This window comes from Gymnogyps californianus, chromosome 12 (assembly GCF_018139145.2).
Source record: "Gymnogyps californianus isolate 813 chromosome 12, ASM1813914v2, whole genome shotgun sequence".
Classification (NCBI taxonomy): domain Eukaryota; kingdom Metazoa; phylum Chordata; class Aves; order Accipitriformes; family Cathartidae; genus Gymnogyps; species Gymnogyps californianus.
This window is the reverse complement of record NC_059482.1, coordinates 22,640,319-22,661,298: the sequence shown is the minus strand read 5'-3', so window position 1 is coordinate 22,661,298 and position 20,980 is coordinate 22,640,319. Positions and strand designations below refer to the sequence as shown.

The window sequence follows — 20,980 nt, the reverse complement described above, 5'->3', positions numbered from 1 at the left end:
GTAAATGGTTTTTAAAAAATCCGCACTACAGAATCTCATTTCCCTAGAAATGTTCTTAGCAGATTCTTCACGCTATACTGACTTAATTTCCTTTTCCCCCAACCTGTTTAGTGGACAAAGAGAAGGCGATGGATGTGGGACTTTTTGGATTTTAGCAAAGTTTTTGATAGTCCAACAGGAGTTGGACTCAAAGATCCTCGTGGGTTCATTCCAACTCAGGATATTCTGTTTCTACGATTCAAATTTCTCATGCAATGAAGACCCCAGAGGTCACAGTTGTGGGCTACACCCTGTCACCTCTCATAATTAACAGTCACTTTTCGCCATTGCTTTGTAACTATTTTTTTTCTCCTTCAGCCAGGGCTGAAGAAACAGAGCTCCATCCTTGTGACTCAACACAGCTCGTCCCCTCTGGCCACTCGGTAAGCTACAGTTCCCCTGCTGTAACGAATTAATGGACTCAGCCTGGTGTCATAATCCTCAGAAGGGAACTTGGTCTCGGTTGACAACAGCCCCGAGAGGAGTATCGGTGCTCACAACGCAGCCCACGGCACTGCCACCGGGGCTCTGCTTCTTCGCAAGGACTGGGAGAGCTCAGGCAGGAGACACCGGTGAAGCAGGGTCAGGAGCTGATCTTCTCACTCGCCACCACCTCTCGGCCCAACTCCCCCCCTTGCCGAGCAGCAGGCTGGCAGACCCTTCTCCTCTCCACGACACAGCTCAACAAGACATAAGCATTATTCAGGCTAGGATTTAAGGGCACAGTTTACACGTTAATGTACGCTACGTTTGGCTGATGGTTTTGTCACTTGCTAAGCAGGTTGGGGTAAAGCCTAAGCTGCTGAGCAGCTTTCACTCTGCCCTGCAGTGACATCTCAAGAGGCAAAAATTTGGGGCAAGATTTTTAATATCAGTTTCAACTGTAACAGCCTTAGAACTCTTTAGTCCTACTAGCACGGGTTTGTGTTGAGGTTTCTTTACATTTAGTCTCCTCTCTCAATTCCTGGCCTTATTGTCCTCCAGGGATTGATAGGTGAGTAAAAGGAGAAAAAAATGCAGCTTCCTTCCAATGCATCTTGGTTTTGAACCATTAATATTTTAACCCATTACTCTAGCTCCATTTCACGTGTTTTTATGGTAAGAAAATACAAAGAGGATGCAGCATGAGCTCACAGAATCCTCCCCTTCTCTCAGCTTGCCTGTCAATCAGCTACGGGTCTGCCACAACGCTACTGGAGATGAGAAAGTATGTCGAACCCAGAAGATTCAGCAACACAGGAAACTGCAGAAAATGAAAGACACGCGAGCCCCCGTGCTTTCTCATATAAATTCACACATCTCACTATGGATGCCGCGGCCGTTTCCACCTTTTGGGCGCGGAGGGGGAAAGTTGTGGACAGAAAACACTGCGGCGTCTAACTCCTGATGGGCAGGACCTGACCTTGTTCACGTCCCTAGAAGCTCCCTACTCAATACCTGGCACCACATTCAGCGTTCCTGCAGTGCTGAAGCTAACTTGAGCAGTTTGTCCCACTCGATTACGAGCTTGGCAAGCCCAAGGTCCTTTAAAACCACCAGGCAAATACCATCTAATTCCAGTAACTTGTTGGTATTTATAAAAGCACCCTACAACTTTCCTAGTGATTAATTCGTGACAGCATTGACTCCTCTTCCAGCTTAAGAAAAGCTTCGGTCTTTCAACTGGCGAACTCCTCCTCAGCACGGAGGAAGGCACAAATTTCAGTGCGGGCTTTTGCTGCGGCCTGATCCTCCTCATGAGCTCCTTCCCCAGGACCTGAGGCACAGCTCTGGTGGGCCTGAAAGTCTCGCTTAGGTGAAGGGGGGAGTTTTAGCTTTGTGAAGCTTAGGAGAGGCGTGCAGAGCCACGGGTGGGGGTGTTTGAGGGTGTCCGGGGCTCCAGGGTGCCAGCCATAGGGCCACGGGCCCTCAGAGCCCGCGCGGCTGGGGCACCAGGCACTGGGGAGGCAGAGCGGCGGCAGCCCCACGGGGCTCCCAACGCACCCGCCGGCCCAGCCCCAACTCGGTGCCGCCTGCCACACCGGGAGACCCAGCGGCATGGCCCGGGCAGGCCCCGCTGAGGGGCGCGGGGAGGGGCCGGGCCGGGCCGGGCGCGGCGTAGCCTCCCGCCGCCAACGCCGCCGCCTCCGCCGCCAGCCCGCCCTCAGCAACGCGTGACGCACCGACGCACGCACAGGCGCGCGCCGGCCGACGCCGCGGCCCCGCGTTTGAAGTTGGCGCGCGATTCGCGCCCCCGTCCCTCCCACCCCGCCCGCCGCTCCCAGCCTGCCCCGCGCGGCCGCTTCCCCGCGCGCCGTCCCTCCCCCCCTCCCTCCCTCCCCCCCCCCTCCACCACCCACCCCTCCCCTCCCCGCTCCGGCCGGCGGCCGCGGCAGCCGCGCTGGCGCAGGCGCACTCCGCCCGCCCGCCGCCATTTTGTGTCCGAAGCGACTGTGGAGCGATTAAACCGCGAGCTGGTGCTGGGCGCTAGCGGCGGCCGCGGCGGGGCGTGCGGGGCGCGGCGGCTCCGCGGGGCCCGTGGGCGGCGCGGGGCGGCGGCGGGGCCCGGCGGCCGGAGCGAGCTCGGCGGGGTGCGGGCGCAGGTAAGCGGTGGCGGGGGGTTTGCAGTCGCTTTCTCCGGCCTCTAGGTGTCACGATGGGGCTCCGGTTCGGCTGGGGCCCCGCAGCGGCCGCCGCCGGGGAAGCAGGGGGCTTTGTCTCCCTCTATCGTCCCCAGCGCGGCCGGCGCCTGCCTGCCACCGCCGCCATTCCCCACAGCGCGGCGCTGGGCTGCGGGCCCGCCCGGGCCTCCCTTCCCGCCGTCCCCGCCCGGCCGGGCCGCGGCCGAGCCGCCGGCCCCGACTCCATTTTCTTTCCTTTGTCTCCTCCGCCGCGCCACCGGCGCTGATTACCGCCCCCTCCCCGCCACGCGAGCCGCCGGCCCCCCCCCCCCCCCCTTCCCTTCCCCTCCCGTCCCTTCCTCCTCCCCTCCCCCGCCTTCCCCGCCCCGCCGAGCCGGGCCGGGCCCGCTCCCCACCCGCGGCCGCCGCTTCCCTCCCCCCCCCCACACTCCCCCCCCTTCCCTCCTCCGCCCCGCTGTCTTCGCCCGAACCTCTGCGGGGCTCGGCCCGGCGCCCTCCGCCCGCTGCCCGTGGCCTCCCTCGGTGTCCGGCTGGCTCCTGACCGCAGGGCGGTGGCGACGGCGGCGGCTGCGTGTCCCGCTCCTGCCGGCCGCCGCCTCGCTGCGCTGGCGTGTGCTGCGGAGTGAGAGGCGCTGCGAGGCGCAGAGCGGGACTCGAGCTCCCTCTGCAAGGCAGGCTGAGCAGCGCCATGCAGCACCGGGACGCGGGCACGGCTGGGGGGCGCCCGCTCTCGCCGCGCTGCCCGGCCGCCAACCCCCCCCCCCCCTCGCCTCGCCACCCGCCGCCGCCGCTGCTCCCGGAGAGCGGGTGCCCCGCCGCCCCCCCCCCCCCCCCCCCCCCCCCCCCCCCCCCCCCCCCCCCCCCCCCCCCCCCCCCACCGCTGCCGCGCCTGGGCCCGGGGCCCCCGCGGGGCTTCAGGTCGCCGCGGCGTGGTCGGGAGCAGGGGCGCACCTGGGCTGCCACCGACCCGGCGACAAGTTGTGTCACTTGCTTCGATTTGGCCCGGGCTGCGGGCCTCCCGAGGCACGCTTCGGGGCGGCCGCCCTCCGCAGCCGGGCTCTTGCTTAGGGATGGAGCCCGAAAGCCCATCACAAAACACGGTTTTATTCCCTCTCTTGCTTGGGTTTGTTCTGCGGCGGGGGAGGGGGAAGCACAAAACCCGATTCTTTTTGTGATGCAGAAGAGGAAATCGCACGTGCTCTGTGTCCAAACAGTTTGCTTTTTGTTCTCTACATCAACTTTAAATTTCTTCAGTAAATGTATTTATACGGTAGCAGACTTGGCCTTGCCTTAGCTTTGTGAAATGACTTCCATGCAGGGGTTTTGTCATGTTGTATGCATCCTTTTCTGTTCAGTGTGATCCTTAGGACTTGCCTGCTGGTGAGAATGAGCTCGCTTTCCTGTTTGTGACTTCCTATTTTTTTTACCCAGTCTTTCCCCCCCTTAAATAAATGCATGGCTGTTCCTCACCTCCTGCCAGTTACTGGATTCTGGTAATAAACTCCAGAGGTGTTATTAGAAGCATCTGAAATACTGTTTACCACTTCCAGTATATGTGTGTTTTGTTTCAGTGCAGGAAGTGTGTAAATATTTTCTCAAGTTCTCCAGTTTATTCTGCTTCTGCAGAGCCTGTTGAATTTGCAGGAGTCCGTTGGGTATAAGAAATAGCTCCATATTGTATTCAGGCTGTTCTTACTTAAGCTGTACCTAACATTTTACTTTAGTACGGAAGACGTCATTAGAACTGAAGGAAGGAGCAATTTTAGCATAAGGGCAAAGCAATGCTTTCTTTTTTTTTTTTAGGTTGATAGATTTTTTTTTTTTTTTACTTCCAGTTTGCTTTTCTTCTGGATGTATAGTGCTAGCTCAATTTTAACGTCCTCTCTACTTACACTATACATGAGAAAGGTCACGAGGATGCACAGAACGGCTTCATTAACACTCTTGAAACTTCGTGGGCTATTTTCGAGGAGTAATGTCTGAGCAAAAGGTGCAAAACTTGACTTCCTGTAGCCTCAAGTGGCCCTGCAACTGAAATAATACAGCGAGTCTCGTCCAATTCGGACAGAGCTTGGGAAACTGTCACTACAGCGTTAAGTTTGCTGGCAACTTGTGCCTGCAGCATTATTGAGGGCAAGAGCTATTTCAAGAACTGCCTTTTATATTAGCAGGCTGTATCTTGAATATGAACTGTAATTTGTGTGTATCGTTACCAGCTCTTGTGGCTGCAGATTGATACCCACCTGATCCAGTGCCATTGCTGTTGTCTTGAAAATGCCAGAAGCTGACCTGTGTTATTCTTGTGTTTATTCAGCATTTACCTGAAAAATCTAATTATATGTGATTACTAACTTAGGAATTTCTGTATAGAGCCTACTCCAGAACTTAATTTCTTCTCTTCCCCTTAGTACTTCATGTCCAAGAACTCCTGCTTTTCTAATGAAGATTTTTGAAAGTCGGATGTTGAGCATTATTAGGCTTATCTGCTCTCTGAGAAGAGCCAGCTTATTCCTTTGCCCTTATCCCTTCTGCTTTGGCAGATTCTTCACTTGTAACAGCAAGCTGTGTTGAGCTCTGACCTCTGGATAGCTCTTCCTGCTCTGTCTGAACAGTTTTTTGTATGTTAGTTATTTTGGAGATATATATTGATTATATCTGTATAAAAACTTCCTGATTCACCCATTCTGGCAACTCTTGCTTCTCTTACCTCTTCTTTACCAGAGAGGGAATACTTGAGGGAGTAATAGAGCATTAGGATCCCAACTGCTGCTTCCTCCTGTGCTTGTACGTGCTCTAGAAATACGTGTAATAAGGAACAGCTACCGCTGCTACCTGCACACATGAAGGCACACGCTGACTGAACTGCTAGTCTTCAGCTTCCACACTGGAGCTGAAAGAAACCAAAGCTGTGACTCGGTGGTTCTTTTGTTTGTGTTAACTTACTGAACTGTACTGATTTGTTTGCTTAACTTTAAACCTCTGTTCATCCATTTGGCTCTAGTTTAGATGCCCAGTTCAGTCTTTGTTGTACTAAATTCTGAAATTTCAATACAGTATCAAGCTCTACGGCTCTGCAATGCTACGTGGTCTTAGAGATGCACGCAGATCCAGGAAATTTTCTTTTTTTGTTCAAAGATTATATTTACTGCTCATAAAAATGGTTCAGAACATGGCTTTTGTTTTTTCAGATTTTTTTTTGCTGAAACTTAGAAAGAATCTTTGTACTGTCCTGACTGTAACTGAAGATGTTGCTTTTTTTATACTGAAGGATATTTGAATTTAATTTAAAACATGCTGTTCTGCTGCTCTTCCCACTCCTCTCCAATAATCCATCATTCTTCAGGAATTAAGTGAGATATGCTTATTCTAGACATATTTAATATGAAAACTAAATAGTAGCTGCTCAGCTGAGTGATCTTAGTATTTTCTGATTGACAAAACCTTGAAAAGAAGAGTAGAATAAACAGGAGGTGGGTAGGGAGTTTTATGTTTCAGATCATATTAACATTCAGGTGACTGTACACTGAACAACTCAGTTTTGGTATGTAATATAAATTAAAGCTAAAGTGAAGTTTCCCTCATTTGGTATTATAAAAACTTGGAAACTATCAAGTCTTAATGTCTTTCCAATATGATTCTTAACAGGTGAAAACGCAGTAGTAGTACAGACAGCTCTCAAGAACGGTGCAGTTAATGTGGGTTACTTAGGGGAGATCTGTGATAGAATGGATTCCTGAAGAACTATTCTTTAACTATCCCTACAGCCGAAGTTGTGAGTCATAGATGTTTACAGTTGCGTTTCTTATGTAAAGGTTTGTTTTTAGAGACCCTTCAGTTCCAGCCCTCCCACTTTTTGCTGTCAGCTACCTGAGGATTTCAGTGTGCTGTACGGAGTTGATGTTAAGAGGTATGTTTAAAAGCATTTAAAAGCACAAGAAGTGCAGTGATCAGTTAGGACATGCTGACCAGGTAACACAGGGGAGGGCTACTGTACTGGTAGCAGTGCAGCAAGCTGTGCTGCAGGGTGTTTTCTTTACACCCCGTAGGTCAGGTACTGTGCCCAAGTACATACTGTTTTGTCAGTCAGCTATCAGCATCGTCTGATTTTTCTGCCATAGCAACAAACTCATGAAGTTTCTAAAGCTTCATGGGTTTCACTGGAAAGCTTCACTCAAATGTAAAGAGACTGTGAACTAAGTTCAGCTTATACTGAAAATCTTATTTTACCTTTCTTCTTTTTTCCCCAGAATCTAAAAATTTCTGTTGACATCATTGAACTTGTCAAATTCTAACAAAACAGAAGCCAAATCACAGATTGTTTGGAGCGTGAAATACACCTTTGTCTGTATTAATATGCATCATGATTAGAAGCTTGTATGTCTCAAACATCAGCAGGTAATGTAGCTATCTGTAAAGTAGAGGAGAAAGTAGCTTCGTCCAATTATATAAAGAATATTACTTGCTTTAATTGGGATGTCAAAGTAATCCTTACTCCCTCTTTCAGGTATTTAGAATTAGGTTGCTGTTCTGAAAGCTGCTGAAATTCCTCTGTTGTGTTTTGTTGTTTGTTTGTTTGTTTTTTTAAAAAACAAACACAAGAGAAAACATAAAACAAAAAAAACACCCAAAAAACCTACCAGCAAAGTACATTGGGAGGTGAGAGAGATGTTTGCCTTGGCCAGTGTATTTTTTTCCCACTTTTAACACTGGAATATCCCTAGCTGTAATACTGGAAGGAATATTGTATAGTTGATGCACTTTGGAACACTAGGGAAATTCCAGGAGGTTGGAGAAGTGCTGAGGTATCAGTATTAAAACGAGATGGAGTGGATGAACATGGCAGCTAGTAACGTAGTGCTGTGCAGAGACACCTGAGCTACCTTGGGTATTTGACTAGCACTGCATGATGTTAATACATATATAGTTTACGTTATTACCAGCTCTCCCATTTATTCTTAGTACAGAATTTAGTTCACAAGGAGAGAAAAGTATGTAATTAATCCAAGTAAATAAGACTTCAAGGAAAAAAGAGCTTGTTAAATTTATTATTTGACTTTGTTAAAGGTATCTCTCTTGATGTTGAGGACCTTACAGAATATAAAAATTAGTATTGAATATCTGTAAATGCTATTCAGTTCAGGAATAGTCCGGGGGTGTACAAGGCTGAATAGTTTCCATGGATGTTCAGCAAAAACTGGTAATTGCTTGTCACAATTTGGTTTCATTACTGATTTTGTTGGTGCAAAATGTCTGTTGATTTAAAACTTTTGCATAATAAAATTGTGGTTCATGGAAAGGCAAATAGTGCTAAGGCAGCCATCATGATTGTCAGGTGAAGATCCATTCAGGCGTGTGTGCTAAGGCTGCCGCATGTAAAGCTGTACACCTGGGAACAAGGCAATTCAGCTGAATTTAAATCAAGGCACCTGGTATCTTAGAAAGCAGTGGCTGAACTGCATTTTGGAGTCATAGGGGATAAACAGCTTAAACCTGAGTTTCCAAGGTGATGCTGTGACAAAGAAGCTAATGTAGTTCTCAGATGCATTAACAGAATGGGTAGAGATACGTTCTTGCCTGGGTGGGGTGGGTTGAAGTCATTACCAAAATACTATGTGTACAGTTCTGGCATCAGCACTTAAAAAACAAACAAACAAAAAAAATTGCTGTCTGCAAGGGGGATTAATCTCCAGTTTAATGGAGAGCTAAGAAGTAGTGCCATGCGGTGAAGTGTTAAGAGTTTACTGTGCAGCTTCTCGGCAAAACTGAGAGGTGACTTGATTAGAGTCCTCAGATATCTCCCTGGCAAGATAATACTGGATATGAGTGAGCTTTTTTTAATCTTGCTGACAAACACAACAAGAATTTGTAGCCAGATAAGTTCAAACTAAAAGACTTAAGTTTTCTGCAGTGAAGGCGATTAACCCCATTGGATTATCATATGAAGAGCAGTCGTGTATTTCTTAATTTCTTAACATCTTTGAATCAAGATTGTGGAAAGAATTCTGAGAATTGCTTCAGCCAGCTGCAAGGTACTCAACTCTTGTTTCATATACAGTTAGAGAACTGTAATTCCTAAGAGGTCAGACTCGGTGATCAAATGAGAGGTGATCATGCTAAAGAAAAAAGATGGGGAGCAGCCCCTCTTCTCTTTCACCAGCTTCCTTCTTTTTGAACAGAGATGGGTTTAGGACCTTTCCTTAGAAATCTAGAACATGATCAAGCCGGTAAAATCTTCTGAACAGGAGAAAGTAAGCAGGTATTGATATATATTGGAGGTGTGTCAAAATAGTATCCCATATATTTAGTCCAAACTTCTGCCTGTAAAAACGTCCTTATCTGTGGCTATAGTATTACTGAGCTGTTGGTAGGATAAATGTTACTTCTTTGCTGCCGGGGCACACTGCCGGCTCGTGTTCAGCTTGCTGTCTACCAAGTAGCCCTAGGACCTTGTCAGCACCGCTGCTGTCCAGCCAGCCAGTCAGTTCCAAGCCTGTATCACTAAAGGAGTTCTTCCTTCCCAGTTCGTAGCGTGGAAAATGCTCAGTGAGGGTGAAGCAAGGTGATTTGCATTGAATCCACTTCAGAAAATAGAGCTTTGTAAAATTATTTGTTTTATGTGTTATATAAAATTATTTATTGAATTATATTTTATATATTGCATTTGTCTGTATTGTCTGAAATTATTTTATATGCAGTGATCCTCGTTTTAAAGTGGATGCTGAATAAAATACTGAATTAATCAGGAATGAAACTAGGGAGAGTAAAGCTGTGGAAGAAGGAGTAAACAACACTTAATAATTTTGAGCTATGATAATGCATCATGTGTGGAGACTTGACACAAGTGTTTGACACTTTCTGAGCTCTCCAGAATGTTACAGTGAGTAGCCTGATGGTGGACTAAGCATCTTGAGGTGGAGATTGCTGAAAGCTAGAAGTACTTTTCATGTATTATATATGTTAAAAAGGTGGGAAGGAGGAAATGAAAGCTTGAGAACTGTCTCAGCTGCAGAGCTAACTTTTTTATATATATATATATATATATAAAAAAAATATATATAATCCATGTGCTCCTCTGGATGGTAGTTTCAACAGAAGCACCTGATGCTGGAGTTGGCAATTCTGGTTTCTCCTGGCTGTTTGTAAGAAGGGAAATAGGGTGGCTCTGCTGCTACCACTTGTGTTCTTTGCAGAAATTCAGTCTGTGTCCAGTCTGATTGCTATTCTGTGGTGTGGTTCCTAGCACTCGCACAAGGCCAACTTTTTAGGTAGATGCAGTGAGTTTTGTGGTGAGCCTGTACCTTGTAGGAGGAAGAAATGGGGAAAATATACCACAGTTGATAGAAAACCTGTTTTGGTAAGAGACTGTGGAGACATTGTAGGTTCAGAAAGGGATCAGCAGGTCCAAGGGCTAAGATCCCTGATCCCATGGCTGGGTGTTGGGATGAGGGTGGTAAACCACAGACATGACTGATTGTTCTCCCTACGCAGCGTTTCCTGCTTGAGCTTTTGGAGACAGACTGCTGGACTAAATAGACACTGATCTGTCCTTGTTAGGGTTTTTTTTTTTTAATGTTCATGTTGGAGAAAGAAAATTTTTTTCTTTTTTTTTCCCCAACCTATTGATAAAGGCTATACAAGTGAATTTACAGCTCTTGCTATGTTGGGAATAACACCAAAGCATTTAGGGAAGTAAAAGTCATGGCTTCCCTGGAAAATTAAGTTGGTTTGCATCAGGACTGTTGTGACCCCATCTCCTTCCACTTGTGTGCTGGCAATTGCATTGCCAGGCGATGAGTTGGTGAGCTGAATTTGCTTCCTGTGTGTGTCCATCTGTGTGTGTCATCCCCTGTCCTGTCCCCTGTCCCGTGTCCTGTCCCCCTCTCCCCCCCCAAAAAAAAAGGTGGGGGGCAACTAGATATAAGTGGATGTGGAAAAACTACAGCTCTGAGTTTGATTTAAGCCTTTGTGGAACCATACCTCAAAATATTTTGGGGTAAGTAGAGACTTTCCGAAAAGGTAGTTGAGACCACAAGTAGTAATGGCAGCATTTGGATATTTGTAAACATATTTTACTCTTTTGAAATAGAGCAGTAAACTTTGCTGTATGTTTAAAATCACTGTCAAGGGAATTGAATTCTGCCATTGTTTAATGATGAAAGAGACATCGTTGCTCTGGACGACCTCCTGGAAGAGCTTTTCACTGCTGTAGAATCAGTAGTGATTTTTGGCCAATTACTTCAGCTTCTTGTGTAGTTTCTCTGTCTCCTTGTATTCGATTTGCAAAGCTGTTTCCTTGAAACCACCTCTGACATCCAGAGATTTAAAATGAAACCAGGAAATGCTACTGAATTAAAAATGCCCCCGTTTGGGGTTGTACATACTTGACGTAAGTGTAACAATAGTGCATTTTAAAACAGTAGCTTTCTCCTATGTGCTGAACTGTTTGCAGTGGGGTTGCAATATAAACTTTAGTTTTGCTTTCCCAGTATGTACTGTGAGAGAACCCTTTAGAGGCACTTCAGGAGTTTTCAGATTACAGGTTGGAAAAAATAAAATTTTTGCAGGCTAGTAGTTTCAGTCAAAGCTTATCAGATGATTAAAACCTTTTTCTTTTCTTTTCTTTTTGGAGGATGGAAGAAGTTAGTGTTATCCAGCATTCCTGCTGAGTATATAACTTACTGCCACTTCTGATCTTTGAAGAGAGATTTATCGCTTCCTGTGGCAATACTGAATACTCAAAAGGTACTCATTGATTACTTGATCCTTGCCTACCTTCCATATTAATGCACTCCTCTCCTTCCTGCTCAGGAACGACTACTATTGACTCCTACCTACTCTGAGCTACTAGAGCATTATATGAGCCCTGAGTAGTTTATACTTGGCTCCTGTAGTGTGTGTGGAAATAGTTTTGTCCTGTTGAAGCAGCTGCATCCTCTCCCTGTTCTACCAGCATTTTGACCTACATGAAGAAGAATTTGGCAGCTTCCATGACAGTATGATGGAGCAGACTATCAAATATTCAGATGTCTGACTTGTCTGACATGACATCTGTAATGTTTTTGGAGACATCTGCTTTGAGTGGCTTGTGCAAACAAATCCTTAGGAATGTTTTCTCCAGCTCCACGAGATTCAAAGAAGGGAGATAGCATTGAACGTTTTTCCTGCTCTGTTACCAGACCGGCTCTCCCTGGTTAGAAGTACTTGATCCAGTGTAGTTGTTGGTCGGCATGATGTGTTACCATTTGTTCTTGTCCCAGAGCTGCCTCTTCAAACAGACAGTCCCGTGCTGGCAGCCAGGGAGCCTTTTCAGCCACCTTCTGGCACTCAAGATATAACCTCTTGTTAACATTCTGGAGAAAAGAGCACACAATAGTCCTTATTTCTTCAAAGACAGATATTTCTTTTTTATTAGTTTAGATTTACTCATTGTGGTCCTGGGTTTTCGCCTGCAAATTAAAAAAAGTAGTGAGGTCCCTTGTCAGTACTGCTTCCACCTTTTCTATCTGAAGTTCCTATAGGAGCCTTGTCTGATGGTGGTCTTCGTTACAGCCCTTCTTTGACTTCATATCACATATGGTTTTGTGTCTCCTAAACAATGATACACTAAGCCTGTGCTCTTCTAACGGTGTTCTCTTAAATACTGGGCGGCTTTGTATATTCACTGCTCTGAAAGCGCAGGTCACTAGTAGATTGCCAAGAATGACTGTACTTCTGCACGTTAGTTAAAGAACTGGTCAGTGTTTGAGATCTTGCAAAAGTGTTCCAGGTCTTCTAGAACTTGTGTGGAAGTGAATGCCACAACCAATAAATCTCTCTGTCCTAAGAGCATCATAGTTATAACTGCATAGATGAAAAAAACCTCACTGTTTTGTGTTTGACGTTTAAGTATATCCTTCATTTTATATAGTGCCAGAGAATGGTAAAGTAATTTGGGTTGGAAGGGACTTCTTGTGGTACCCTGGTTCAACCCCTGGCTCTAAGCAGGGCCACCTTTGAAGTTAGATGAGGTAGTTTAGGGTTGTATTTAGCAAATATTTTCAATAGCTGAAAGATTAGAGTTTCCACAACATCTCTGAGCAACCTGCTCCAATGTTTGACCACACTCATTGTTGCAGCTTGCCTGTTGCATCTTGTCCTTTCACTGTGTACCTCTGAGAGCGTGGTTTCATCTTCTCTTTGCTCTCCCATCAGGTAGGTGAAGGTAGCAGCAAGATCTCCCTTTAGCCTTCTCACAGCTAGCTGTGTCGGTCTGCTCTTGTAGGTCTTGCGCTCTAGCCACCTCATTGTTTTGGCAGCCCTCTAATGGGCTCTTTCCCATGTATTTCAGTGTGCTAAGCTCAAAAATGGACACGTGGAGGACTTAAATTTCCAGCTTATCCCTGTTTTCCTTCAAGCTTATCAAACCTTGCCCATATGTCAAAGATCTGATTGGAATGGAAATTCATGCAAGGTATTCTATGCCAGAAAATACGCTGGATACTGTAACAGAAGTAGGCTATCTTTCCAGTAAAGGAGGGTGAGAGTGGCTTTCCTTCCCTCTGGGACATTACCATGGGGTGGATCAGAACAAGTATGCCTTGCATTTTTGAAGTATGCATGTTTGCAGTGCTGGGAAACTGCTCCTTGGGTTGTGCATTAGTAGGCTGATATTCCTCGAGCGATGTCTGATCTGCTTACTTCAAAACATCTTTTTAAAAAAACCCCATTAACTTCCTTAAGCAGAGTCAATACCTTGTAAAGAGAGAAGGGTGATGGTTGTGCCTTGCATTAACTCACCATCAGTTGTAATCTGCAGATACCCCTGTAAACTGTTCTGAATTTGTATTGTCTATAATGTGAAAAAGAACTACAGTTATTACTGTTTTGTTTCTCTCTTCCTCTACTAAGAGCTTGGGTACAATCTTTATTCAAAACAGATCTCTCCGCTGTTAAGTCATTTGCCAAGCAGAAGATTAGGTTTTGAAAATTGGAAGAAAACTATTTCTCGATTCAAAATTTCAGGAAAACCAAAGTTAGGATAAAAGAATAGCAGTAGATAAAAGGATGCTTCCATTCAATTAAGTGTGCTCTATTGAAGAGTCCTGGTGTGTTTTGTCCAGTGACAAAACTTCTGAGATAATACAGTTCCAGACGGGAGGTGTTCGCTTTGCATCAAGTGTCTTCTGAACGGAGAAGTCCTTCACTCTTAAGGCTTTTCTGTGTTAATTTACAAGTTTTTAAGTTTTAGGAAATGATAGTCTTCTCTAGGGTTACAAGTCAGGAATAAAAACTTAGCTACTAACAGTAACTATTTTATATGCCTACCACTACTGTGCGCAAGCTCTCATCAGCACAGAACCTGGCAAGGATGCAGCTTGCGTCAGCAGTCCTAATGTGCCCTTAGCAGTGGAACACACCCCACATATCCTCTGAGCATCCCCTTTTCTGGTCAGTGAATATATATATAGCATATATGATATTTACAGAGTAAGTGTTAAATAAAGAGAGGTCAATTCCAAATGCTTTTCTAAAAGCTCACTATCACTGAGCATCCACAGTTCCAACAAACTTCTTATCAGTAGTGCTCTTTGAAGCTGATAAACAATTAAAAATAGACTTGCCAAGGAAGAAAATGCAGTCAGAACCCAGACTGGAGTGCCTTGTACTAAATAAATGACAAGAACCGGGGGGAAAAGTACTTAAATTCAAAGGGCGTAGAACTAGTGTGAAATTCAACACTGCTTGGCCCGCATCACTGAGTGCAGCAAGAATATGTGCCTCGCTTGAGAATTACTCCTGTGGAGTTGCTTAGTGTTTCCAGGGTTTTTAGCATGTGTGCACACAGAGGACTGAGAAGGATTACAGATGAGAAATAATGTACTGTGTTGTAAATGTTTTAGTTCTGTAAATGTGAATATTTTAAGCTCTTAATTGATAAGCTCTTCAACGAGCTGAGGCTGTTCTTCTTCAGGGTAACAAGGTTAGAATTGTGTTAGAGCTGATTTTGTTACTTTATCGATAGTGTTACTTGCTGCATTGACAGTATGTAACAGGTTATACTTGCTCTAATTTACACCCTTTAACAATAAAAACTGCTTTGGTGTTGCAATTTGGTATTCCACAGCACAGGGGGAAAAGGCCATCTGAAGTAGGCGTAATCAGCTCTAAAATGTCATATTGCACTCTGAATTTGACATGAGGCATACAGAGTTTTAGCTTGTAAGAACTGTAAATGCTAAAGAGTTTGAGAAGAGGTAGAGAGAGGAGTTTGTAAAATGAGTTCATTCTTCCTGGTGAAAAGTATTAAAGCCAATTAAAATACTCTTGGTTTTGTTTAAGGCTTTTTTGATAAGTGAAGGGGTCCTCAAGCAGTTATCAATGCTGTTCTTAGAGGTGTGGGACTACACATTTTCTGTTAAGCATTAAACATTCAAACAGCGCTTTTTTTATTTCCCCCCCCTTCTCTTCCCTTTCTCTTTTATGTAGTTTCACTAGTACGACTCATCTGTTCTGTTCCAGAGTGTGTTCTGACATCGAGCTGCATGAAGAATAGCCAGCATGAAGAGAACAAATCAGTCCAGGCAGAAGTGCAGAAGCGTCAAGAACATAAATGTAAATTAAGGGGTTTTAAAGTGTGGTATGCGTTCCATGCCGAGGCAGTAGTTTCCTGAACACTTAAAGCTTACACTGTGCTGGAAGAAACCCTCTTGCCGTGCTTCTCTTTTGGCTGGCCTGAGTGTTTGGGCACACCAGAGACCTGGTCTGGATGGAAATAAGTATCTTTTTGGCTGGGTGAGTTCTGGCCTGGATTAGTTTCCTGACCAGTTAGCGGCAGTCTTAGAAATGCTTGCGCTAACACGAGGAATAGTTGGGGTGATGTGGGTGGGAATGAGTGGGCAGTTTAAAGGCAGGGATGGCTTCTCTGACAGAGTTAGTGTGTTTGAAAATGAGGCCTTACTCCCGGTGGAAAGGTGTTTTTTCCTCCAAGGTCGAGTGCCTTTGTGGGATTTTTTTTTTTTTTTTTTTTTTTGCTTCATCTGCTTTGAAAGTTGATTGTAATGGCACTTTTAGGCCTTGGTGTATGAGAATATTTGGAACATGAGTCCAAATGAATTAGATGTGTGTATAAAACGGATTAAATTACTTAAAACCTCAGCATGAGGGCCACTGTCTAGGGTTCACCTGGGTTTGATTCTGTTTATATCTGTTCCAGCACTTATTAATTGAGATGAACTTTTCTGTGATCTGTGATTCAAAAGCAAGGATGACTTAATTTAGGCTCCAGGAGTTTTTTGTCTTGTCCACTGCCCTTCTGCCATAGGTGTTTCCAAAACTCTCCTGGAATTTCCTGTCCCTGCTGCAACAACAGTAAACTACATCTCTACATTTGACAGCCTGACATTAAGTTAACTAGCACTGACTAGTTTTCCTTGTATGCATCAGGGTGTAATTTGTGAGGTGACTAATAGTTACTGCATGAGCAGCTGTAGGATCCACGTTACCATCCCAGGGATGAGCACTTCCTGCTCCTCTGGTATGAAGCCTGAATTCCCTTGTCCAGGCAGAGTATCACTACTTAATGAGTACTCCTGCAAAGATAAAAGGAATAGCTGTTCCCCAAAAGTTAGTCCTTGGATGCTTGTTCATCTGGCTGAAGCCTTAGAGAAAAACAAAGTCCAAATACTTGTAGCTTATTATGAAGTCTCCAAAATGCCATGAAACTTGTTGCACTGGTCTCTTTTCAGGTGTGGTGGTGTCTGGTGTTGCCGTTTTGATATCGTGCAACGCTGCATCAGATGGCCAAAGAATCCTCCTCTGGTCAGACTGATTTTGAAAGAAACACCTTTTTTTTGCTGTTAGCAGTTTGCTAGTAGCCTAAATGAAAGCCTAAAGTAATGTGTGAGGGGGAAAATGACCACAAATACTTGTTGATAAAACTGTTAACCTTTTCAGTATCTACCTATAGTATTAGACTTTACTTTTTGTGGCAATGGATTTTACAGGCTGTTTTAACCTGAAATAGTTTTCCATTGTTCTCTCAATTTATTACCTTCAAGTATTCCAGTGGTCTTTTGTGAGCTCCTTCATCACTTTTATATTATAAAGAACTGTAAAAGGGAGGGACTGATTAGTTTTATGATCTAGCATCAGCTGAAAATGAATTCCTCTGTGACTGCTACTTTTAAAGTGTAAATCTTTCTGTATTTTACACCTGATAAAAAGGCACGTTTGTCCTTCTGAAATGAGCTGTCAGGTTAGCAAAACAGAATACCTTTCTTAATATATTAAAAAGGGAAACATTTCCAAAAAAATGGTTGAGATGGAAATGTTTAATTTATGTTTCCCTACTTTCACTAGAGATTTCTTTGTATGACTAAAGAACTAGTGTCATCTAGTGAGAGTGCACTAGCAGTTATTGGAAGAAATAGGGAAAATTTAAAACTGAAGTTTAAAAGAATGTTAGATAGGAGTGGAAGGAGAAATTAAGGAAGAATGGAACAAGGTTTAAGAACAAGAATATTTACTAAAAATGTCCCTACTACCTTCTCAATAGAACTTTAATTCTCTAAATCTAAAGGAAAAACAAGGAAAAAATTGTACTTCCAGAAATAAAGCTGAAATGCTTCCACCAGACTGCTTTCTTCAGTAAGGCTTACCATGTCAAGTTAGTTATAGCCCAAGCAACTTGAGTATGTGGGGGATTTGTTGTCAGTAACTGCAGTGATTTATTTTTTTTAATTATTCTTCACAATGCAAGTTTCAAGCAGTTGACATGATTGTATTACGCTTTCCTCTCCATTGTAGGCTACAGCTTATTACGGCAGAATTAGCAGTATTAGTTCTGGAAGAGCTGTGATTCTGGGGCCTTTTGCTGCTGTCAGGTGCAAGGATTAAGAGGGAGCTTGTTTTGCAAACAGCTGAGGAAAGAGATGGAATTGAGTTTCCTTCTGTCTTGCTGGGGGACCAGCAATATACTCTTTTCATGTCTGGCACATGTCTTCCCCTGAGTTCTTGATCCAAAGTAACAGGTTAACTTTATCCTGAATAATTGCAGAAAATCACAGGTATGTGCTACTCGCTGACTGAAAAATAGGGGTCAGTGCTGACTGAAGGTTCTCATCACTTTGAATTATTTCATGAGATGATGAATGTTTGAAAGAGCTCCGCTAAGATCCCTGGGCAGGAGCAGCAACCAGGAAGATTACTTTTGTAGGTTATGGAAGGGGAGGGAAAAAAAGAAAAAGGGGGGGGAGGGGAAGGCTGGAGGTAGCTGTAGAAATGTCACGGGATGCATTTTGATTCTAATTCTACGCCAAGCTAGCTGTGGGTAATGAATGTTCTGTAGCCAGGGAGATGGCTTGGCTGTGCTCTTGGGAGTCCATAAGGGTAAAAGGTAAAGATTACTTTTGATAACATCTGGCCCAAAGTGTGCCACCTTCACATAAGCATAAGTAAAAGGTAACTTTGGTTTGCAGTTAACAACTAATTGAATAAAAGGGTAGTGTGTGGGTTTGATCACAGTTAAATGCTATTGAATTTAAACAGGAAGGTGCCCACAAACTGGCTGTGACCCAGAGGGTTGCAGGATGCTTGAGAGAAAGCAATTTCACTCTAGTGTGTGCTTGGTGGATGGCAGGATGGCACAGAGTGGAGGAACGCAGCTCAGTGTAGCCACCTAGCTTCTGGGATACAAGGTTCTTGGTGCTGTGGTTTGCTTGCTGGCCCTGCTGCTTAAGGTGGCCCTGGCACTCTTCACCTGCTCCCTTACCTCTGTCTGCCCAAGTATTCGTGTGGGGAATCGGATCAGGAACTGAACGTGTTCTAACATAATTAACTGTTTTTCCCTACATTGTTTTCAGCTGGAATTAGTTCTCGATCGAGTTCATTATGGTGAGTGAATTATTTTATCAATGCGAAGGAAGGGAAAAGGTGAGAGCAGCTCTTTCGGCGGCAGCAGCACTCTGTTTTCCTGTCTTACAGGGATTATGAAACCATTATGCAAGTTAAGAATCTGGTCTCCTGTCTGGTTAATGGGGAGAAAGGTGGGTTCATCTAGGTGGTAACTTAGCGTAGGGATCCACTTAAAAGCTTTGAATCACTCTCTGGAAGATTGTGCTCTTCTCCCTGCCCTATTTAGGGAGGCCAGCCTTCCAGCACAGACGCCTCAGTTAGGTAACCACCAACAGGACTCCAGACACTATCAAAGCTGGCTGTCTGCATCCGATCCCTTTGCAGGGTCAGCACTTAAGGAAACCATCCTTCTACAACTATACGTTTGCAACTGCAGCTGTCATCCTGTAGCTTTTTTTACGTATTTATTGGAGCTTCTTCACATTGACGGGCCCTTTTTCGTACACAAAAAAAGCACAAGCATTTATTAACTCATGATGAAGTTTGCTCTTCTGTTCTAGGTTTCTTGCTTTTCCTTTTCCTTACTCTCTCTGAGATGCTAAAATATTTCTCAAAATCATTGCTTAATAGTGGATTAATGAGACTGCCTTTTTTTTTCAAATTTAAAGCTGTAATAGATGTTTGTGAATTAGTATATTTGGGGTTTTTTTTTTTTTTCAGCACCAGTGTTGTAAGTGGCAAGGAGGAAATGAGAAAACAGCTGGACATGGGTGTAGCAGTCATAACCAATGGATACGGAATTTAATGCAGTAGGCAAATGAAAGCTTTAAGTTTCCAGCGTGAGAAAATTACTTAATGAAAGAAACTTATCCCAGCTTTCTAGTTTCTGCTGTTGGTAGTAAATCTTTCATGTTTGGCATGTGATAGCACCGTGAAAATATCTTATCCTAAGTTGTTCACGGGATGCTACCTGTTCCTTAAAGTTTTGTGAGCTTTGTCAAGTAGTTTCACATTCCTAGGCTTATCTTTAAAAGAAAAAAGAGGAAAAAGTTGGTTCCCTCTTTCACCTGTTCCTAAAGAATTCAACACAAGATTCTTAAGCTTTTATACAACTTTTATTTATAATTGGATGCTTAAGTAACTCTGCCCCTCTTAATCTTCTGTATTTCTGTGGGCAATTAACAACAGAAATGGACAAGAGTCTAGTATGAAATTTCAGTCTCTATGTATGTAATCTGAGTTCTGGATAACCTGTGGGTCTCTGGCTTTATGCACAGCTAGCCTGTTTGGATCCAGCTGAGCCTCTTCTCTTGAGTGTAGTACCATTGGCTGAACTACTCCTAGAACCACCTTGAGTTCAAAAGCTTTCTAGCCGTGTTTGTGAAGTGCTGAGACCAAGCTAGCAAACTCTGCTTGGAGGTGCGTGGCCCTACACAGAGCTCTTCAGGCATCTTCCTACCACTTTCCAAATTGCGTCAGGATTTTTTGATTCTAGTGCCACACTGTGTGGAGAGCAAGAATTGGTGTGCTTTTAAACCGAGAGAGGGGATCTTTGAGAAGAGGTTGCACATACACCTAGTTCATATTCTGGATCTGTTGCCTGTCTAGGGGTACTACTGATACGCCAAGGAGATTGGGAGCAATTATAGTGAATAGTGAATAAAAGCAGTGCTAGGAAAGGCTATACTTAATGCTTTGTGTTTTATATGTGTCCGTTTGCTTTGGAAAAAGTTACATTCATGCCGTGTTCATCTCTTATCAGGGAAGCCCTGCTGGAGGAAATGCAAAGGCTGCCTACCTGTTAAACTGCCTTATCTTTGACTATGCTTAGCTGGGAGGCTTTTCAGAAGAAAGATGTGGCTGTATCACGATGGGGAAGGAGAATGGCCAAGCACTCCTGTGGTTACTTTGCATCTGCTAATGTCCTTAAATACTTACATAGACATACATGTTGACTGCAAGCAGGAAAAAAAAGAAAAAATGCCAGTTTGTCCATAAACCCTCTTGGATATATTTTTTTTTTAATCTTTCTCTTGCTTGAAGTGGCAGAAATACTGCATAACTGTAGACTGTTAGGTGAAGTTTTTGCTGATTCCTCTCTTCAGCTTTCAAAGGTTCACAGGGTATGTAGGAGAAACATAAGTCTCCCATGTTTTAACATAATGCTTTATTTCCACTCCTGTATCAATTTTAATAAGTGACTAATCCATAAGTGTCAAAGCCATGACAGTTTTGGAGTGGGATGTGTATGTGGATTGACTTGAGTTCAAAGTCTGAATGTGTTGCAGGGTTGGTTTTTCTTTTTGCTTGCACTAATGTAGCTGCTGATATTTTCATTATTTTACGAATGCCAAAAATTTATTGACAGCTAGCATTTGGCTTCATTGTTTCTATTGATGTGTGTTATTTTTTTTCCTCAAGTGAAGTGTATATTGCAGTACTAAATCTACTTTTCAATTGCTTTGAATGTCCCACAGTTTTTAATGAGA

General features: G+C 44.2%; 1 protein-coding gene across 11 annotated transcripts in view; it reads left to right on the top strand.

The window, feature by feature from the left end:
* The first annotated feature begins 2,532 nt into the window (after nt 1-2,532).
* CTCF (CCCTC-binding factor) overlaps nt 2,533-20,980 on the top strand; it is a 37,336-nt gene continuing 18,888 nt past the window's right edge. For 3 of the 11 annotated variants that reach the window (XM_050903748.1, XM_050903749.1, XM_050903743.1), the window contains exons 1-4: nt 2,568-2,621; nt 6,908-7,055; nt 11,290-11,402; nt 15,126-15,251. In XM_050903748.1, the coding sequence (XP_050759705.1) occupies nt 15,198-15,251 (54 nt within the window). In that variant the 5' untranslated portion in view covers nt 2,568-2,621; nt 6,908-7,055; nt 11,290-11,402; nt 15,126-15,197. Of the gene's footprint in view, nt 2,622-6,550; nt 6,568-6,907; nt 7,056-11,289; nt 11,403-15,125; nt 15,252-15,315; nt 15,432-20,980 lie in introns of those variants that run through there. The other 8 variants (XM_050903745.1, XM_050903744.1, XM_050903746.1 and 5 more) reach the window with 8 other exon arrangements.